The following is a 23,310-nucleotide window of genomic DNA, read 5'->3' as shown; positions in this document are numbered from 1 at the left end:
GAGCTTAAGAGGATTTAGATGAAGGCAGTTTGCAGTGTTATTAACTATTTGAAAGATCTTCCTTCTGCTTTGGTTTGCAAAATCAAAACAAAAGAAACCAAAAAGCTCTACTCATATTTCATTTAACTGCTATAATTTAAACGGCCAGTTATTGGCTTGGTAGAGTGACCAAACATGTGGAAAGACTTCTAGATACTTTGTCCTTTACTAACTAAGTCCTTCCACAGGAGACTTGAAAAATCTTTGGGACATTTTTATTTATGAGCAGCAAGCATTTATTATACCATCTAAGGCATCATTTCTTGAGTACTTTCTATGAGGCAAGAACTCTGCTAATTAGCCAGGTGTGGTGATGCACGCCTGTAATCCCAGCTACTCGGGAGGCTGAGGCAGAGAATTGCTTGAACCTGAGAGGCGGAGGTTGCAGTGAGCTGAGATCGTGCCATTGCACTCCAGCCTGGGCAACAGGGCAAGACTCTGTCTCAAAAAAATTAAAAAAAAAAAAAAAAAAAGAAAAGAAAAAAAAAGAACTCTTCTAAGTACTTGACATATGTTATCTAATTTAATCCTCATAAAAAAACACCATAAGTAGTATTACTATTCCATTTTACAGACAGGGAAACAAAAATACAGGGAGGTTAAGTCTCAAGCTTAAGGTCAATTAGCTATTAAAAGCCAAGCTGTGATAGCAAATTCAAGTCTATTTGACCTCATAATTCATGCTCTTCTATTTCCATCAGTAAAATTGCAGAAATTAAGGAAGAATGCCTTCCTTAGACGGTTTCTCCAAGTTTTACATTAGAAACAGACTACTTTCTATGTCAAAATATTGTTGAACTGCTTTTCCATCAATTATATGGTTCCTTACCACCATCAGCTTGATGCTCAAAATTATTTTGTGAGGCTAACCAATGTGTAGTCTTTATGAACTTTATTAAATAAGTCTAAAGGAATAAGAATTCCCATGAATATAGTGCACATTCCATATTTCTTCATTTTTGAATCACTAATTTCTATTTCTGTGGTTAGTTCTTCTTTGGAAATCGTACATTTTACTTGAACACAAAAACTTCCCATGGGTAGAATCCTATTTTCTTTTGTCTCCAGAATAGCTGATTAATGACAGCTGAACTTTTACCTGATAAGGAAGATTATTTACATTTTAAAATCACAGGACAGAGAGACCTTGGAACCTACAGACGCTATCCTAACTTCACATTGATAAAACTCAGTTTATGATGTCATTGCCCACAGGCCCTTCATCATACTGCTATATGTCACTCAAGCCATTTGCTATTTATGTGGATAAAAAGGACATGGTATTTGATTTTCTCTTGTCCCAACTACTCAGGTAGAAAATGATCAGGTATAATGTTACAGAAATTAATTTTCCTCAATGCACAATGTGTGCAAATAACATTTATGAGGATAATTTCTAAAATATCAACTTTACATTCATTCCTGTACTTTTTGTGAGGTCCTGGATTTTCAATAAATCAGAAAAGGTCTGGATTCCTACCTTCAAACCAATACTATTTGGTGATATTATTGTTAAAAGATATGTTTTCCTCCTATTCTTATAAAATATGACCATTCATGGCCACAAAGGGACTCAGCCAACTGTGTCTACCTTTTAGCATGTTTCTATGCATAGAAATGTGTTATGATGAAATAGCAAGGGCAAGGAGTCCATGTACAGCAAGATGGAAAAGCTGATGGGAAATATTACCATTTTGAAAAGTTGCCAAGCAACTGATCTCATCAAATTTGAGCCTTTGCCTTTGAAGCCTGAGCAATGAGACCCCATATAGTTAAAATGATTTAATGCCACCTTTTCCCTGTTTCTATTTCCATGTTAAAGCTTCTATGTAATAATGACAATAATGAAAACAAACACTCAACATACTGGGCACTGAGGCAATTTAATTTACAATGTCTTACCATTAAATTCTCACAAAACTCTACAAGGCAGATATTATCATATTCATTTAATAAGAAAACTGAGGCCCAGAGTAACATCCCCAAGGTCACACTGGAATTATTAGATGGCAGACAAAATTACCAACTATGGCTAATGCTACAGCCAATGCTAGTAACTACTAATCTAGATTGCTTCTGCTACTGGTATCCATGTTTCCATAAGTTATTCTTGTCTATCTTTTTAGGAAAGTAAACCTATTTTATACTCTCTGATTTAAAAAGGACATAACACATTGTTGCTCATTTTACATCTAAATTTAGCAGTCTTTTCCTAAGGCCTGTCAGGTTCATATCTATGTAAATGCATGCTCGTTATAGTGTTAGTAAATCCAAAACAACATACACAAGAACATATAAAATCAGACTTAGTTCTGCTTGCTAGAATCAAATTCTTGAATTTAGAATGAGGAATGTAATTTTTGGAAATTATTTACCTACAATTAAAAATTATTTTAATCACATTTAGCTAGCATTACCACTGGTAAGGGTCAAAAAAATATCCATGAGTACTTAATCCTAGCTTTATCACTTACTAGTTGGGTAAGTTATTTAACCTTTCTGTTTTTTAGATTTCTCATCTGTAAAACAAATATTTTATTAGTACATACCTCATAGGGTTGTTGTGAGGATTAAATCGATTAATGCTTTTAAATGCTTAGAACTGTGTTTGGCATACGTGAACGCTCAACAGGTATTACAGTAAGTCCTCACTTAATGTTGTCTCTAGGTTCTTGGAAACTGGGACTTAAAGTGAAACCATAGATTACAAAACCATCTTCTTCCTCATTGTTATAACAAAATGATATTGAAGGAAATGGCATTGGGATCAGCTGTGCATCATTTTGCTTAAAGTCCCAGTTTCCAAGAACCTGTAGATGATGTTAAATGAGGGCTTATTGTATTTACTTATTTTCTAGAAATGCCATCTACTGTCAATCCATATTGTATTTGTTTAATTGCTTAGGGTAAATATCTGTACTTCTTTTAACTCATTCTCAACGAGAGGGTCCATGGTATAACATAAGGACCTTCGTTAAACAACATACTTTAAAAGCCACTATTAAGATATTTTTAGGCCGGGCGTGGTGGCTCATGCCTGTAATCCCAGCACCTTGGGAGGCTGAGGTGGGCAGATCACGAGGTCAAGAGATTGAGACCATCCTGGCCAACATGGTGAAACCACGTCTCTACTAAAAATACAAAAATTAGCTGGGCGTGGTGGCATGCACCTGTAGTGAGGCTGAGGCAGGAGAATCGCTTGAACCCGGGAAGTGGAGGTGGCAGTGAGCCGAGATCGTGCCACTGCATTCCAGCCTGAGCAACAGAGCGAGACTCCATCTCAAAAAAAAAAAAACAGATATTTTCAAATATTTTTCTTTACATCTGTGTTTCTTTGTCACTGTGTTTAATAACAGAGTGTCCCTATTTTTCTATTATATATCTAAATTTAGAATATGAATGTACAAGGAAAATATAGCAATTACATACACATTCAACTGAAAGCACATACGAAGAACTGTGTCATATCCCTTTTGCTTCTCAAAATCCTACCCATATTCTTATAATCTTAACTCTAAAGTCTCTTTGAGTAAACAGATGATCTGGGAAGTTAATAGGGGAGAAATGGTGGCTAAATTCACATACTTCAAGGTAAGGGTTTTTGTGACCAAGAACAGAAATTGAACACTCTAAGGATAAAAGACTTACATAGTGCATTTTAAGGTATCACACAAGTGCAAAGAGATTAAATTACCATTATTTCCAGAAAATGTCAAGTATGTAGTTTTTTGTACTTTAGTTTTTTTTTAAACAATATATTTAAGCAGGATTACATACTTTCGTTATCATTATTTTCAAATACAAGATAATATCGTCGTACTTCGGAGCCCAGGTAATGGGACTATTTTATAGGTTAAATAAAAAAGTTGTCATTGATTATTGCTCATGAAGGTTTGAAGTTATTTCTGTTGGGGTCATTAGGGTCTGGGCTGAGATATTTAGAGAAATCTTCAGATCTCAGACATAGGCTTGAGAAGGTATCAGGTATTTGGTGGGATGACTAGCATTTAAAAACCCTGGATGAAATGGCTATTCATCATTTAAAACCCAGCATAAATGTCATGTGTACTCATTTGACTTCCAAGGCAAACTATGAGGCTTTATTTCCTAGGCTACTACAGCATTTGGTGCACACCTTCCAACTTACCTGAAGTGACTGTGATGCATCTATTTATTTGTTTCTTCCCTTTGGGTAATTAGGATTTATGGTTTTATTCATTTTTGTGTCCCAGTGGCTGGCTGACTTTATGTATACAAGTATTAGTTGGATGACTTAACAAATAAATTGTTGGGAAAATTATGGCCACACAGTCCTGTGCCTGACATATAGGTTTTATTATTTAACATTTAATTTTAAAAAGGTAAATACATTAAACTGTTATTTACTTGAAACAATCTTCAGTTCTTGTACTGAGGAATCTCCAGTGAAGTATCTACAAGTATCGACATTAAGGTTATATTTGTTTCAGGTTTAAAAGTTAAATAAAAAACAACTTTGGAGAATACAAGAGTGACTACAGACAAATATATCACATGGAGACTACATTACTGTGCACACACACAACCAAAACAAAGCACCCTACCCAACTGACACTATAGAATGCAAATGGAGAAAAATGTCTTTCCCTATGAAAGCAAACCCACAAAATTAAAAGAAGTGACTGCTTCACCAGATGCACAGATATCAATGTAAGGTCATGAGAAACATGAAAAAGCAAGGAAATATGACACTTCGAAAGGAACACAACTCTAGCAATATACACCAAAGGAAAAAAAAAAACTGTATGAAATGCCTGAAAAGCAATTCAAAATAATGATCTTAAGGAAACTCAGAGAGATACAAGAAAATACAGACAATTCAACAAAATAAGGAACACAATTCATGATCTGAATGAGAAATTCAACAAAAATAGATATCATATAAAAGAACCAAACAAAAATCTTAAAACTGAAGAATTCAATGAATGAAATAAAAACATACAACTGAGAACTTCAACAACAGACTAGATCAAGCTTAAGAAGGAATTTCTGAATATAAAGACAGGTCTTTTGAAATAATCCAGTCAGAAAAAAAAGAAAGAAAAAAGAATAAAAAAGAATAAAGAAACTCTACATGACAAATGGCACACCATAAAGTGACCAAACATTTGAATTTAAGTGTTCCAGAAGTAAATTAAATGGGCAAAGGCATAGAAAACCTATTTGTAATAGTTAATATTAAGTGTCAATTTGATTGGATTGAAGGATTCAAAGTGTTGTTTCAAGGTATGTCTGTTAGGGTGTTGCCAAAGGAGATTAATATTTGAATCAGTGAACTGGGAGAAGAAGACCCACCCTCAATGTGGGTGGCACCATCCAACTGGCTGTCAGCGTGGCTAGAAACAGCAGGCAGAAGGAGGTGGAATAAGTTGGCTTGCTGAGTCTTTTGGCTTTCATCTTTCTCCCATGCTAGATGCTTCCTGCCCTTGAATCAGACTCCAGGTTCTTCAGCCTTTGGATTCTTGGACTTTTATCAGTGGTTTGCCAGAGGCTCTCAGGCCTTCGGCCACATACTGAAGGCCGCACTGTTGGCTTCTCCACTTTTGAGGCTTTGGGACCTGGACTGAGCCACTACTGGCTTCCTTACTCCTCAGCTTGCAGACAGCCTATTGTGGGAGTTCACCTTGTGATCGTGTGAGTCAATTCTGCTTCATAAACTCCCTTTCATATATACATATATCCTATTAGTTCTGTCCCTCTGGAGAACCCTGACTAATACACTATTGAACAAAATAAGAGCTAAAAACTTCCCAAGTTTTGCAAGCGATATACCACACAAACATACGGGAAGCTCAAAGAACCGCAAACAGATTCAACCCCAAAAAAGTCTTCTCCAAATCACATTATATTCAAATTGTCAAAAGTCAAAGACACAGAAAAAAATTTAAAAACAGTAAGAAAAAAGTGTCAGATCACATAAAAAGAAACTCCATCAGAATAACAGTGGATTTCTCAGCAGAAACTTTATAGACCAACAAAGAATGGGATGATATACTCAAAGTGCTGAAAGAAAAAAAATTGTTGGCTAATACTACTACATCCAGCAAAGACATGATTCAGCAATGAAGGAGGAATAAAGTCTTTCCCAGACAAGCAAAGACTGAGGGAATTCATTACCACTAGACCAGGCCTAAAAGAAATACGTAAGGGAATCCTACATCTATAAGCAAAAAGACAGTAATTTCCATCATGGAAGCACACAAAAGAATAAAAGTCACTGGTAGAGTAGAAACACAAATGAAAAAGATAAATGAATCAAACCTTATCACTACAGAAAACCACCAAACTGCAAAGATAAAAAGAGAAGAAGAAAGAAACAAAGCAAAACAATTGCCTAAATGAAGGAGTAATTCCTCACCTATCAGTAACAACCCTGAATGTAAATGGTTTAAATTCCCCAATCAAAAGATACAGACTGGCTGAGTGGATTACAGAAAAAAAAAAACAAAAAAAAAACAAGACCCAACTCTATACTGCATATAAGAAGCTCACTTCACCTGTAGACACATACCGACTGACAGTAAAAAGATAGAAAAAGATATTTCATGCAAACAAAAACCAAACCAAGCATCAGTAGGTATACTTAGATAAAATAAACTTTAAGTCAAAAACTGTAAAAAGAGACAAAGAAGGTCATTATATAATGACAAAGGAATCAATTCAGCAAATGAACATAATAGTTGTAAATATATATGTACCCAACACAGGAGCACCCAGAAATATAAAGCAAACCTTACTAGAGCTAAAGGGAGAGATAGACCCCTATATAATAATAGCTATGGACTTAACACCCAACTCTCAGCATTAGATAGGTCATCTAGAGAGATAATCAACACAGAAATGTCAGACTTAAACTGTAATATAGACTAAATGGACCTAACAGACATTTACAGAACATTTCATTCAACAGCTGCAGAATATACATTCTTCTCATCAGTACAAATAACATTCTCCATGACAGACCATATGTTAGGCCACAAGTTTCAACAAATTTTAAAAATTGAAATTCTATCAAGTATCTTTTCAGATCATAATGAAATAAAACTAGAAATCAATAGTAAGAGAAACTTTAAAAACTGTACAATTATATGGAAGTTAAACAATATGTTTCTGAACAACCAATGGGTCAATGAAGAAATTAAAAAGGAAATTAAAAAATTTAAGCAAATTAAAACAGAAATACAATATACAAAAACCTATGGGATACAGCAAAAGCAATACTAAGAAAGAAGTTTATAGCAAGAAATGCCTACATCAAAAAAGCAGAAAGATTTCAAATAAACAATCTAACACTGCACTTCAAAAAATTAGGAAAAAAAGAAATTAGAAAAGCAAAAATAAATCAAACTCAAAATTAGTGGAAGAAAAGAAATAAAGATCAGAGCAGAACTAAATGAAAGAGACAAAAAAAAAAAAAAACCTACAGAAGACCAACAAAATGAAAAGTTGATTTTTTGAAGGGTAAACAAAATAAATCATTAGCCAGACTAAGAACAGAGATTACCCAAATAAAGTCAGACATAAAAAGGAAACTTTGCAACTGATACCACAATAATACAAAGGAACATAAGAGACTATTCTGAACAACTATAAGCCAACAAATTAGAAAACCTAGAGAAAATGATAAATTCCTGGACTCATATAATGTATCAAGATTGAATCAAGGAGAAATAAAAAAACTGAACAGATCACTATCTAGTAACGAGATTGAATCAGTAATAAAAATGATCCCAACACAGAAAAGCCCAGGACAAGATGACTTCATTGCTGGCTTCATTGCTGAATTCTACCAAACTTTTAAAGAATAACTTATACCGAGTATTCTCAAACTATCCGAAAAAATAGTACAAGAGGAAATTCTTCCAGACTCATTCTATGAGGCCAGCAGTAGCCTACTACTAAAATCCAACAACAACAAAACTAAAAAAGAAAACTGCAGACCAATATCCCTCATGAACATGGATGCAAAAATCCTCAACAAAACACTAGAAAATGAAATCTAACAATACCTGAAAAAGATTGTATACCATTATCAAATGAGATTTAACCCAGAGATGCAAGGATGGTTCAACATATGCAAATCAATAAATGTGATACCTCAACAGAATAAAGGACAAAAACCATATAAACATTTCAATAGATACACAAAAAAGCCATTTAATAAAATTCAACATCCCTTCATGATAAAAACTCTCAACAAATTAGAAAGCAATGCACCTCAACACAATAAAGGCCAGATATGACAATCCCATAGCTAACATATTGAATGGAGAAAAGTGGAAAGCTTTTTCTCTAAAAACTGGAACAAGACAAGGATGAGCACTTTCACAACTCTTATTTAACATAGTACTAGAAATGCTAACCAGAGAAATTAGATAAGATAAAGAAATAAAGGGCATTCAAGTTGGAAAAGAGAAAGTCAAATTGTTCCTGTTTGCAGACAACATGTTCTTATATATAGAAAAACCTAAAGACTCCACAATAAAACACTTAAAACTGATTAAGAACTTCAATAAAGTTGCAGTATACAAAATCAACATACAAAAATCAGTAGTGTTTCTATATGCCAATAACAAACTACCTGAAAAAAAATCAAGAATGCAATCCCCTGTATAATAGCTACAAAAATACTTAGAAATAAAGTTAACCAAGGAAGTGAAAGATCTCTACAATGAAAACTACAAAACGCTGATGAAAGAAACTGAAGAGAACACAAAAAATGGAAAGACATCATGTTTTCATGGATTAGAAGAATCAACATTGTCAAAATGACTGTACTACCCAAAGCAATCTACAGATTCAATGGAATCCCTGTCAAAATACCAATGACATGCTTCACAGAAATAGAAAAAAAATCCAAAATTTGTATGGAACCATAAAATACCCCAAATAACCAAAGCATTTGTGAACAAAAAGAACAAAGCTGCAGGCATCACACGGACTGACTTCAAATTATACTACAAAGCTGTAATAACCAAATCAGCATTGCACTGGTATAAAAACAGACACATAGCCCAATCAAACAGAATGGAGTATTCAGAAATAAGTCCGTATTTACAGCCAGGTGATTTTTGACAAAGGCAACAAGAACATACATTGGGGAAAGGATAGCCTCTTCAATAAATAGGGCTGGGAAAACTGGATATCCATATTCAGGAAAATGAAACTAGAACCCTATCTCTCACCATGTACAAAATCAACTAAAAATGGATTAAACTCTTAAATATAAGACCCCAAACTATAAAACTACTAGAAGAAAACACAGGGGAAATACTTCAGGACATTGGTCTAGGCAAATATTTTTATGGCTAAGGCTTACATGCAACAAAAGAAAAAAAACAGAAAAATGGGATTATATCAAACTAAAAATCTTATGTAGAGCAAAGGAAACAATTCATCTGACAGGGAACTAATATCCAGAATATGCAAGGAACTCAAACAACTCAACAGCAATAAAAGAAATACTTTTATTTAAAAATGGGCAAATGATCTGAATAAACATTTTGTGAAAGCAGACACACAAATGACCAACTGGTATATAAAAATGCTTAATGTCATTTATCATTAGGGAAATGCAAATTAAAACCACAAAGAGATATCATCTCACCCCAGTTAGAATGGTTATTATCAAAAAGACAAAAAATAAGAAATGCTGGCAATGATTCAGAGAAAAGGGAGCTCTTATACAATATTGATGAGAATATAAATTGGTACCGTCATTATAGTAATTAGTATGGAGAGTCTTTAAAAAACTAATAACAGGACTACCATATGATTCAGCATTCACATTACTGGGTATAGGTCCAAAGGAAAGGAAATCAGTATGTCAAAGAGATATCTGTACTCCCATGTGTATTGCAGCATTATTCACAATAGCTAAGATATGAAAATTAACCTATGTGTTTATCAACAGATTAATGGATAAAGAAAATGTGATATATATATATATATTAGAACATTATTCAGCTCTAAAAAAGAATGAAATCTTATAATTTGCTGCAACATGAATGAACCTGGAAGACATTATGTTAAGTAAACTACATCAGGCCCAGAAAGATAAATACTGCATGTTTGTATTCACGAGTGGGAACTAAAAACTTTGAGCTCATAGAGAGCAGAACTGTGGTTACTGGAGGCTGAGAATGGGAGGGGTGAGTGGGAGAGGGATTTTGAAGAGATTGGTTAATGGATATAAAATTACAGCTACATGAGAGAAGTTAAGTTCTGGTATTCTACAGCGCTATAGGATGGCTATAGTTAACAATAATTTATTATATAATTTCTAATAGCTAGAAGAGAAGATTTTGAATGTTCCCAGAACAAAGAAGTGATAAATGTTTAAGGTGAAGAATATGCTAATTACACTGATTTGATCATTATCCATTCTATACATGTATCAAAATATCACTCTGTATCCCATAAATATGTACAATTATTATGTGTCAATTTTAAAAAGTTAAAAGCCATACTGAATGAAACAAATAACTCTGCTTACTTCTCTCTTTTAAGTATGTACATATTTCTTTTCTCCTAAGTTGTTTACAAGAAGATATCAAGTATTTATAGGCTATCTAAATTTTCTAATATTTAAAAAGTATTCTATTCTAGTGGGGGGAGATTTGTGGCACATGATGGCATTAGGGGCTTTAAACTGTAGTCTGAAGGGACTACCAGTTTATAGCCATTCAAGTAAGAACTTAGTAAACATTTTTAAAAATAAAGTCATCAGTAATCAATCACTTTCATTTGGTGACTATAATTTCTCTTAAATTAAACATTAATTATCTACTTCAACACAAGTAGAAAATAGCCAGATAATACTGGGACACAAACAAAGAAGAGTTGACATACATTACTGCCTATTCAGTAATAGGCAGTCAATTAGTACTTGTGGAATGAATGAATAAGAATAAAAATTTCATATTATTTCATGGGGCAAGGGTAGGGGTAGCAAAGATTATAGGCCTCTATACTCTATATTGTAGGTTTACAATATAGTAGAGGAGAAAAGTAAAGGTTCAAATATCTTCAATACTTAACAGTTTAATTGCCACTAGAGTAGTGTAGTTGAGGAGTTTATGTTACCATATATTATTTATTCTTATGATTAAAAAGCACATGTACAGAGAATAACACAAAGTAAGATAAGTATGGTTCCTATTCTTTAGGATCATTTTGGGGAAAATTTTTCTTTCATACTTATTACCAAAGAGCTGAAAGGAAATAAGACATGTACATGAAGATATGTGATGACTGCTCTTTTGAGACCAAAGGAGGGAGGCATATGGCCATGACAGACAAGTGAGGTGTATGAATAGAAAGGAGGAGCTAAAAACAACTTTGCTTCTGCTCAGCTCTCATTGATCAAGTTTGAACTAATTAGCAGGGATGCTGTCCTTCCTCAAAGTATAAGCTCCTCACTAAAAATGATTAATTTGAAAAGTGGAAAGGGAGGAGCAGAGACTTTCAATTAAATCCATTTATTCTTGCAAAAGAACCACAAGCTTTACTACTTTAAGCAACTTTATCTGCAAATCTTTCAGATATACTATAACAATTTTAAGTATTTGTGACTGGGTTACTTTTTCGGTCATGAATCAAAGACTAAAACAATCCTGTGCCCATCATAACTCTAGGTCCATTTTTGCCTTAAATGCAGTATGTTCAATCCATTCTATTTAAAATCCACTTCCACTCTAATGTCAAATAAATTTCACAGCTTCTTTAAAAAATACAAAAACTGAGGTGAGAATTTCTCCAGAAAATTATATTTCTTAAAATCCCTGAGGAATATGGAGATAATTTTATTTTAAATAAGTCATGTTAACAGTAAGTATTCATTTAAAAAAACAAAAAAGAAAAAAAAAACACTTGAATTTTTCCAAACTGGCAACATCTAACACACAAGAAATACATGTGATGCTAAAAATATTTTTATAAATTATTATGAGCTAAAATGTTACCTACTGTTCTTTCTTATCTTTTGAAAATCTAGAATAATTTTTAATATAATGTCTCATATTGTAGAAATTCCACTTAGAAGCACATGAGAGAGACAGATCAATTATAAAGATTCAAAAGCTCCTAAATAACTCTCACAACCCAAAAACTTATTAAAGGAAATTGAGATTCCCATGCCAGAAATATATTCTTATATAAACATAAAAGAAGAACTCTTACCATAAGTTGGGGTGCTTTCTCGTCTTCCTTGACTACTTGATCTTCCTTTTTCATATTCATAGCAATATAAGACAGTATCTTCTTCGACAATATTAAATCTCTTTCGATATTCCTGATCCAGAAATGAATTTGGTGATTCAGATCCCTTATGCACTGGCTTGCCCACCATATGTCCTCTGAGGTCTTCACAAGGAAGGTTTCCTTTTTCATCCCTAAAGAAAGGTTAGAGTAAAGGAGAAGATGTAGAAACATGTTAGGGTAGTAAATGGCCAAGGGTCTAAAATACTAATAATTTATTCCCATATAATATATCTCCTGACCTTTTCAAACTTTCTTTGAGATTTATAGGGCAATTTGTAATTATTCTTATTTTGCTGAAAACAAAACGGTGAGTCTCAGAAAGGCTAAACAACTTGCCTCAATGTTACACAGCTAATAACTGACAGAATTTGAAATAGGCCATGAAACTTTTAACTGTTGACCAAGTCCATTTTTCACTGTACCATGTCATACATAAATTGCTTTTAGTGTTCAAGAGAGTAGGTATAATGTTAGTAATGTTAACTTAAGTATATAGCTTTCTTCTGCCAGTTTACCTTTGCACATAAATTGCTTTTAGTGTTTAAGACAGTAGGTATAATGGTAATAATGTTAACTTAAGTATAATGCTTTCTTCTGCCAGTTTACCTTAGTGCATAAATTGTTTTTAGTGCTCAAGACAGTAGGTATAATGGTACTAATGTTAACTTAAGTATAATGTTTTCTTCTGCCAGTTTGCCTAATTGATTCTTGGTAAAAATCTGCACTGCTTAAAAATAAAAATATATTTAAGAACTACCATAAGGAGCACTGCGGCCTTAGGAATCAAATTAGCATGATATAAACTTGTATTATAAGAAATTCAAACAACATATTATTAATTTAAAATAAACCTTAAAAGAATTATTCTCAGTATCCAAACTCTACATATCTCATTTAAGAGTAAAAAGACATATTCCTAGAACTCATTCTAAATGGATATATCAAAATTTCATTATACATCAATGTTTCTTGAGGAGAGAAGGTAAAATAATTTGATAAAATATGGAGTTTAAGAATGGAATTTAGGGTGATGGCAAGTTGATTTTTTTCCTCTATAGGATTCTAGAGAAAAACATCTCTAATAATTTATGGGCTCTCTAAAATCTATTACTCACACACTGCAATAGGTAATTAAGCCCAAATTAAGCCCACTTTGATAGAAATAGTCCATTTGTGATTTGTTAAATTGAATCTTGTTTATTTTATGAAATGTTTCACTGATTACCTATGAACTTTTTGTCAGAAAAGCTTGTCTTCTAGAACATGACTATGAATGTAAATGCAATGTTTCCCCCCTTGTGGACCATTAGTTAAATTTCTTCCTTGTTCTTAATTGTTTCTGGTTACCCTAAACAGTCCCATGAATAAATGCTGTCAAACCAGAAAAATAATTTAATTTTATGTTAAGTGATGAGACTAAAATCTTAAATTCATAGAATAAACTAAATTATAACAAGACAGATAAAAAGAACAAATTTTTAATTAATTCCTATTATACCTTATAAAATGGTGACGAGCTTATAAAAGTAATGTGAATTCTAAAATATGAGCCCCAGTCTGGCAAAAGCCTGTATTTCTGCTTCTGTGTGTAAATGTTTAGATTAGGTTTGTCCAAATGTAGAAAACTATATTCCCAGTATTTGAAATATGTAGAAAGTAGTAAACAACATTCTCCAGACTGACAATCAGTGAGTTTTCTTATCTGTTTAACCCATCACAAGGTGTTGTTGCCATTTACATTACAATTTACTCTTTTATTTTCTAAAATAAAAGTATTGCTTATTACCAAAATAGAACTATATAGATAGTTCTTAGGCAACATGAAGGAAATAAATATAAAATCCAGGCAGAATTTTATTTCAGCTTGCTGAAAACTTTTCCTGAACAAATTGCCTGGTTAGTCCACTATCAAAAAGAAATTGACACTGCAACTAGCTTGGAAGCAGCCCTAACGAATTTGTGGCACTGGAGTAAGGTTATGCCTATCTGTAAATGGACCAAACCTCAAGCTATGAGGCTTGTGACATGAATGTTGATGCAGCTGAAATCAGGGGGTGATTCAGCCCTATTAATACACATACTATATTTGTATGGAAACATCTTGTGGCAGGAAATTCAAAGGGATAGTATTTCCTACTCATTAATAATATGAAGGAGGGACCTTATATCAACAGGGTAGATTTTTAAAACAAATCTATATAGAATGCAGTAAAATACCGTTGAATTAAGAAAAGTACCAAGCAAAACCAAACTTTTCAGTAGAATGCGTAGATACATGTATTGTGTATGTAAATGTGTGTATGTGTATGTGTGTGTGTGTGTGTTAATGTATATATTCAGGTCAAGAGTCCCTGGAGAACTCAATGTGTTAATTCATTCTGATGTAAAGAGTTTTTACACTTTTCTTAATGTTGTAAGTTAATGCACGTAAGTAATAAATCTGTGCCTTTGCTCTAGAAAGGATTTAAGGAAGCATTAAAAGAGCACTGCTTTACTGAACTAACTTTATATTTAATGGCACACAGTGGAGTTAATAGGAGAAATTAGTGCTTAAATATCATAGTTGTTCAAAGACCTATAAATTCTTCATTTTCATCATAGAAAAAGAAATTTGGTTAAGTATAGAAATGTACTATATATAATGATAATGAAACTGTGTATAGTCACAAGACATACAATAAAATGCCAACCAAATTTCACTCACTTCACATACATGAGTGTTTTATCTTTTAGAGAAAAAGGCACTTTTGCAATAACTTTTTTTCTGGATTAAATGTGTTCAAAAAATCATAACCACATGAAAAAAATTCTGCCTAATTTGAAAACTAGTCCTATCATTTTTTAAGTCTGTTTTCTTTTTGAGATGAGAGAGGTTTTATTATTTGCAATCCAAATCAAACATATATGTTCACACATCACCAAAATGCCTATCCTGTATAAACAAAGTTTTTTAATAAGGGAAAAAATGTTCAGAAGAATTAAACTAGGTCCATCACATTCATCTTCAAAATGAGAAAATAGGAAAAAAGTGCCAAGGCTGTATCTATAAAAATAATTACGACTGCAAAAAGTTTTGACTGTCAACTTAACATCGAGCCAGAAAATGCAGACATTTATATAAGGCTGTGGTTCAAAGGGGCTTTGATGCATGGATTGTTCTGACTCCAATATCGAAAGACTTTATGACTGGGTAAGTAATAATTTGACTCAAAATGTATTTAGAATATTCTGTTAAATTATATACTGACCAACTAAGAATCAGTTGCAGTGATATAGTAAACACTACGAATTTTACAGAAAAGTATGGAGCTTTCAAGCAATACTGACAAAACAAGGGTCACTATGTTGATATTTCAGTTTCACATTCTCTAATATTTTTAAATAGCATCTTCAAGCTTTTTATTGGCTTCAATATATAGCCTTTATAATATGTCCACCACACTCAGAAGACAAAACTGGATCATTTTACTCTTTTGTCCTCTTAAGTGTATTTTAAATATTTTCTGTAGAGGAGACACTTTCTTTGTAACAAGTTCCTCACTACCCAAGAGGAAAGAACATTTTAAAACTACAGAGATTTGATAAAAATAATCTTCTGATGTTTATCTGTGTACGTAGCCCTCTGAAGAATAAGGCCTTTTAAATAATTATTTGAACTGAAATAAAAATCTTTCCAAATAAAATGTAAAGAAATCATAAAAAGTCACTTCCTGTTTAGAACACACATACTTTCATTGCTCCTCATGCAAGAGAATGTGGAAAATCTGACACTGTCTTAATAGAATTAAAATGCAACTTGCATTTTAGTAGGATATTGGATGGATTTGTATATTTGCTTGTAAATTGAACACAAGACTGTAAATTATATATTAGATTTATGAAATGCCAGCTTAGTAAACTATATCTTACAAGTTATGTTCCAATGGCTATATTTAATTCTCAAAGAACTAAAATGTATATAAAACTGACTATAGTTATATTACTAGATGACAACACAGTATTTGCAGATAAACCATATTGCCATGCAGCATTTAGATCATATAATGTCAGTAAACCATCACATCTAATAGAATATAGATTTCTGAAACACTAAGTGTACTAAAGAATAATGGAAATTAAACACAAGGAATTCAGTTCTTTAATATATGAAAGAAATTTAATACTATTTATGGCTTGAAAACAAGAGACCTTAAATTATTGTTTTTGAATGCAGAACTAATTTAAAACGGAATCAAGTTTTTTGTGATTGGTATTAATGATCCCCATTTAGTGCTAGTCCTTTTCCATAATTTTTGTATTTCACAAGGCTGGATATCAGAATGCTTTTAGGAAGAATGCATTATGACATAAAGCTGTCTTCTTCCACATCTGCAAGGAATTTCAAATAAGAATCGATAAATGAAATAAAGACACAGCCTCAAGAAATCTAGAAAATAGACTTTAAGGATAATTCATTCCCTTGTAAACTCTACTTCCTGAAAGAAACATTAATGAATTAATGAAATAAAAATTTCAGACACAGGATTATTAGGGGAAAAAGACATTCTCCCTCATCATCATTATCAAATAAAATCTTCCTCATTACTTACATTTAAGAAAGCATAAAAGTTATCTATAGCTTTCTCTTTTTTTAATAAAAAATGTATGAAATGCTTCAAAGTAACGTGAAATTTTCTGGGGCTTTTTAGCCAAAGAGCCTCACTTATTCTTTACTTATTAAAATAATCCTAATTATTATTTAATATTACTTTCTTCTTCTTTCCTATTATGAGATAGTATAAAATATTTAATGCACAGCAAGTATTTATATACAAATTAGTTATTATTATTAATAAACATGCATTCTCTATAATGGGAATGATTTTGCAGAATGTGTTCAGAATTCCTAACTGTGAGAAAATATTCAAGGTGTTCCTTGAGAATTGACTTTGCAGTTTATATGCTGTTAGGTTTACCTTTAGCTAGAAGCTGCCTAGGACAACGTGATAGTTTTATACCTGGGAATATATGGTTCTGCAGGAGGAGGGGGAATGTAGAGATCCTGGAGGGCAGAACTGTCTCTTTTGGTGGGTGTACTGATGGTGCTGGAAGGCGTGGCAACGCTGCTTGTGGGACTTCTAGGTATAAGAGGCTGGTTAAAATGAAAAAGAAAATACATACGCACACAAACAACACACAAAACAACAACAACAACAACAACAATGACACATAGTTATCATTTTAAAATTATCTATTTCTGCAAAGTTTTTGAACTTGGCTGAAATCAAGAAACATGTTATTTAGTACACGGATATTCCTTTCAATCTCCAAAAACAAACAGTATGGTAAAGGTTTCCACTTCACTCCCAACTCACCTTAATCTATGGTATAAACACCGAAATATTATCTATAAAGCAAAAATACCATGCAGTGTTTCAAAATGGGAAGATTTATCTCACAGTTAGAAACTTATTTAAATTAAATTAACTTTGTCAGAATCCCACCTTTAAAAGAACAATAATGATGAGTAACTCAAAAGAATTAGTTCACTCACATCCTGATTGATGTATGAGAAAGCTATTTCAGATCTTCTCCCAAAAAAGATAAACCATATTTCTAGGTTAGTAAAATGTTACAGATGCTCAGAAAAGGTTACAAAAGTGGGAGTATGAAAGGCCAATACGAGAGTATTTGCTAGAAAAACATATTTTTTTCTGTCAAAATAAGCATAGGTGTCTTCTCAAAGCCATTTTATGGTACATCATCAAAAGTACGGTAATTATGTAACACAATCATTTCACCATTCATAGGCACACACATTTATCTATCATTTAAAATAATCTTTAGTTGCATATATAGATCTCATTTTCAGGCCTGTATTTAAGTATTAAATAGGAGGTTGTTTTCTTAAAGTTAAGATAATATATATATATACTGAATTAAACAGTACATGAGGATGCATTAACTTAGGAGCACTCCCAATTCCAAGCTTCACAGCATTTGAAAATAATCTAGTGGTTTGTGAAATTATCCTGAAGTGAAACTAAAATTCACAAATTTTATGTTTATCTTACAGATCTTAATGATTAGCTATGTATACAATTAACACATTAAAAATAAAAATTTTAATGCAATCACAAACACAAAAATAATGATCACAAATGAACTGTATCTTCACATGACAAGATGTTGCCATTTTAGCCAGTATGAAAACTCTCTTAGCATATTTATATAGACTCACAGTTCTATTGTTTTAATATGCATTGCTACACACTCAAAAAGTGGCATATTACAACTATTTTGTATTGTGACAATACTTTTGTACAGACAAACAAAATTTGTTTAAAAAGCCAAGCATAAATACAATGGAAAGTACAATGTAAGTCACTGGGGTAGGCTACATAATTTAGGACTCAGTTCATGGTTTTGACCTTCCCTGTTACACAGCTCACCTTAATAGCTTGAAATCATACATCCTACCAAAATGACAGTTAAATTCTAATGTAGTGAAGTAGAAATTAAAGAAAGAGAGAAAGGGAAAAGGAATGATAATGTAATTTGGGAGTTTACAATATTCCACCTTACATGATATTTTTAAAAAGGTCAGAAGTTTTACATGTTAATTGAAGAATTGTAAGCTATTATAAAATTACACAGTAAAGATTATGTTTTACTATGCTAATTTTGGAATAGGGTCCAGTTCAACTATTCTTGTCTTTTAGAAACAGAACTTGAGGCAATGGGAAATCCTGAGATTATACAGGTAATCATAGGAGTCACCTGTACTGATGAATACCATGAATTCCAAGGAAATAAATAACTATTTTATTTCTAAGGATGCATTTCATGCCTCTACAACAAATCCTTGAATGGCAGATTCAACAATACATACATACAGTCACTATGATGTGACTCTGTTTATAACTGTTTTCCTCTCTGTCAGGACATCTTGGTTTTAAATACAGATGATGCTAAACAATAAATCTGACCAAAAGTTCACCATAATAGAAATGTAGCAAAGAAAACATTCATTTAACAGAATATTATTTTCCAATTCTTTTAAACAGACACACTGTGAGAGAAAAACTAATATTCAGTAGTATGCTTTTTAAATGCTCTAATAGCTTTCTTACTTTAAAATATCCTAACATTGTAAATGAACTTAAAATCAAGTTCTAAAAACATAAGCATTTAAACATAATCCAACTTAAATTTTTATTGTCTTTCCTCTCTCCTGGAGTCACTATTTCTATTTGGAGGACATCTCTTCTTTACTTTTACCATCTACAGAACTAAAGATAATTTTTCCCGGTTAGTACCTACCCTTCTTCTCCCCAAACAAAAAGGAGGGAAGGATATAGTAGTAGTCAATGGTTACAAGCATATTTTAAAATAGATACACCTGAAGTGTGAGGTAATGCCCAAGGGAATATTTTATTCTGCCTGGACTATTACCAGAATTGTCTACCTAGGGTACTTGTGTCTTTTCCCTTCGAAGAAATGTAATTATTAGCCCTCAATTTCCTTCAAACTGCTATTTCTCTAGGTTTCTATTTTTAGCAAACAGTTCCTATCAATGTCATCAGTTAATGTTATTAGTTAAATTAGCACATACATAGAGGGAAAAGACTCTTAAATATCCTTAAATACATAACAAGTTTGATTATGCCAAGCTGCTTCAATTAATTGAACTGGTTGGAAAAAAAATATTACTTCAGAGAAAAAAGAAATTAGTCAATCCCATTGCTTAACTCATCTGGCTTGTTATTTTATTGACTGGTAAGTCACAGAAAATATTTCAACTGGTTTGTCATGGAAATACCATCTGGCTCATCAGTATGCCTTGTACCAAGTAAAGCTCACTGTAAATATTTGATATATTCAGCATATTTCTCTCTACTAACTGTGCCCTTTTTAACAAGCTAATCCAAGCTAAATAATAAATGTTCTTTTTGAGACTCATATTAAAAAAAAACTAGACATTAAGCAATGGAAAAATAAAGTTTAGTAAAGTACAACCTTCATGGGAAAATAAAAATAACTACTTAACCCAAAGGGGTCTTTGTGATAATTTAAAATTATGATCTCTAAAAATTTTCTAACTTTGGACAAAAATTGAAAGAGTAAAAAATCAAATGACGAAATGAATGAAAAAGGCATTAAAGAACATTAGAAAGACAAGTAAAATTTGACTAAATCAAGTACAGAATAAATGATGTAATGAGCTAAAATTATCAGTGAGAAATTCCTAGTTGTAACAAGTGGCATTAGAAATACACTTATCACCAGTAGCCAATTAATTTGTGAAAATGCACAGAAAGTAACAAATTTAGCTTCCCTCAACTCAAAACAGAATTCTTTCAGCATTGAGGTTTTAATAGGCATATTCCTTAGATTGAAAAAAAAAATCTAATGAGGAGGATATAATACAGAAAGATAGCTTCCCCTATCCTGGCAACATTTACTTATAATCATTTGTTTATAATACAGTGTAAGAAAAGTAGTTACTGTTACACTACAAAGAAATTTCAATTTAAGAAAAAAGGTAGAATTTAAAGGGTAACATTCTTTTATCATTTTGACCTTCTCCGGTATTGACAAAACATGAATGGGAAGAAAATTAGGAACTATCAACACTTATGGATAAAATGGATACAATACAAGGGCACTGCTTTAGGATTACATCTTATTATTTAAAGTAAACATGAAGCTCCAGCATAACTTGATCTTCTGTGGTATGTAATCAAGTATGACATGGATCCACTTTTGATCCCATCCAAAGGGGTTTGTTTTCTGGAAGGACCTTGTCATACCATTTAGTTTTCATGTCAATGGTCCTTTTGAGATGAAGCTCTCCTTCCACATATTCAATGAGGCTCCAACAGGGAAGACACATTTGCATGTATGTTGTGACTCTTGTAAAACAAGTCTATGATAGATTTCTGGGGGCACTGGCATGCATCTCTTAAAATGTCCAAATCCTAAATAAAATGATCATATGTATCTCTTCAAACACACATTTATAACCTTAGGTCAATTAGTGATAACATACTACTGTCAATTTGCTACTGTTATAGAAATCTTCTAGGTAAAACTTGTATTTTTCATACTGTCAGTTTGAATGTATAAATACTTTAAAATTGTGTCACAAAATAGGGTATGACACAAACTTTCCTCTGAATTATGAGTGATAACTTTAGCAATAATGTCCTATTCATCCAGCTTAAACATCATTGGAAGATTGTGATTGTTGTAAAATAAAATTTTGTAAGCTAAAGCTTTAAATCCTCTGATGGTTGAGGTCTCACTTTAAAGCCTCTGATTGCTGAGGTCTTTTCTTTGTGCACCCCAATTTTAACATCTCTAAGGTAACTGAGCACATATGGAAGGTATTGGTGTACCTGTGAAATCTCTATAGTCTTAAAGACCATGAGAAAAAAACTTCTATACTTAAGAAACTACATTTGATGTTGAGGTTTTCCCCAAAACATTTTACATTTTAACATCTCTGGGCAAGCATATCTTAATTTAGTTGTCCCTTTCTAGTACGTGACCCAGCTTTGATACAGCTTGAATGAAACCAATGACATAAAGACAACTCCAGCGTTAAAGATTAAAACAGTGCATCACACATTTATGTAGTTAGCTCTAAAATTCACTAATGCCAAGATCACACAGAACTTGCTTTGCCTTCCAGGGGGGAAACACCCACTGAAATACAAATAATTACATCAAGTATAAAACCTGGCCATTTATTTTATTCGCTCTTGGGAATAAACACAGACTCAAATGGATCACAATACCCCATCATTCTCGCACAGAACATTCACATAAGTCCTTACTCAGTTCAAACACATTTTTAATTCCCAACACTAGTACAAGCACATTGTTTTATATTGACTCTCTTAATAATCTAAGCAAATGCTTCAGAGAAAATGTATCCTGAATTTTAAGTGGCAAGAATTCACATATAATTTTGTAGTTTCTTGACCATGTAAAGAAGGTTAGATCTAATTTGGAAAATTATTGGGAATACTTTTTTCTGGCCAAGCTTTTCATAAGTAGTCAATTATTTGAAAAGAACTGAAGCGAGGGAAATACATATATTCAAAATTCTCCCACTCTCAGTTCTTTCACAGCTTTTTCTAGAATGCAAATTTATAAATACAAAAGGTTTGAGTATCCTTTTATAAGCATATAATTTTTCCTTTCCTGTCAGAATACAGAGAAAACAAGTGTTTTTTCCGACCACAGATTTGATCAGAAAACCATATCTACCTAGGTTTAAAAATACAGATATATATGCCTAAAACATATATTACTTATACAGTATATAACTGATAAAGACTTAAGAGTCACACTATAAAATGGCTTTTTCCATCAAATCATGAAATACTGCACATTGTATTGAGGCTAACACTAGTGTCTTTAATCCTGCATTGTCCAGTCTTATGGGCATAATTAAACTGCAACATTAAAACTGGACTTCCATTTTCTCAAATTACAGTAAACATCATTTTGGGGATGTTAACTAAAGAAAGAATGGACAATTTTTACATTATAGGTGATTATCTGTAGCCACTATTAAAATCTTGAAAGCATGTGGCTCAAAAATACAAATGTGACTTAGATCCTTTGACTGATTTGCTTAAACACTGGTGAGCTAAAATTTGACAATTACTTGCATGTATTTACTCATTTGAGTATGTAAAACATACAATTGCTTCTGGCTCCCAGTCAGCCCAATTACATTTTTAGTTAAAAATTAATTTTCTTCTCTAGTGCCATGCCTAATACTAGTTCTTGCTCTCCTTAAAACAAAACTCTCAGAAACAGATCAATTTTTTTGTCACTAATTTTTTTTTCAGTCACAACAACCTGCAACTTGAATATTAAATTTTATTGTTACTTATGTATTTTGATTTTTCCAGAATGACTTTAACCATTCATATCTCTATGTATTTGAAATCAAATGCAATCAACATTCTCCAG

The 23,310-nt window shown here is 32.4% G+C and overlaps 1 protein-coding gene across 8 annotated transcripts in view; it reads right to left on the bottom strand.

The window, feature by feature from the left end:
- The window catches only part of CNKSR2 (connector enhancer of kinase suppressor of Ras 2), a 282,653-nt gene that overhangs the window by 110,704 nt on the left and 148,639 nt on the right, over window positions 1-23,310 (bottom strand). For all 8 annotated transcript variants that reach the window (XM_054472203.2, XM_054472202.2, XM_054472204.2 and 5 more), the window contains 2 exons: window positions 17,337-17,470; window positions 12,259-12,470 (listed from right to left, as the gene is read on the bottom strand). In XM_054472203.2, coding sequence (XP_054328178.1) covers window positions 12,259-12,470; window positions 17,337-17,470 — 346 coding nt within the window. The remainder of the gene's footprint in view (window positions 1-12,258; window positions 12,471-17,336; window positions 17,471-23,310) is intronic.

Source organism: Pongo pygmaeus, chromosome X (genome assembly GCF_028885625.2).
Source record: "Pongo pygmaeus isolate AG05252 chromosome X, NHGRI_mPonPyg2-v2.0_pri, whole genome shotgun sequence".
Lineage (NCBI taxonomy): Eukaryota > Metazoa > Chordata > Mammalia > Primates > Hominidae > Pongo > Pongo pygmaeus.
This window is presented reverse-complemented; position numbering and strand designations above follow the sequence as displayed.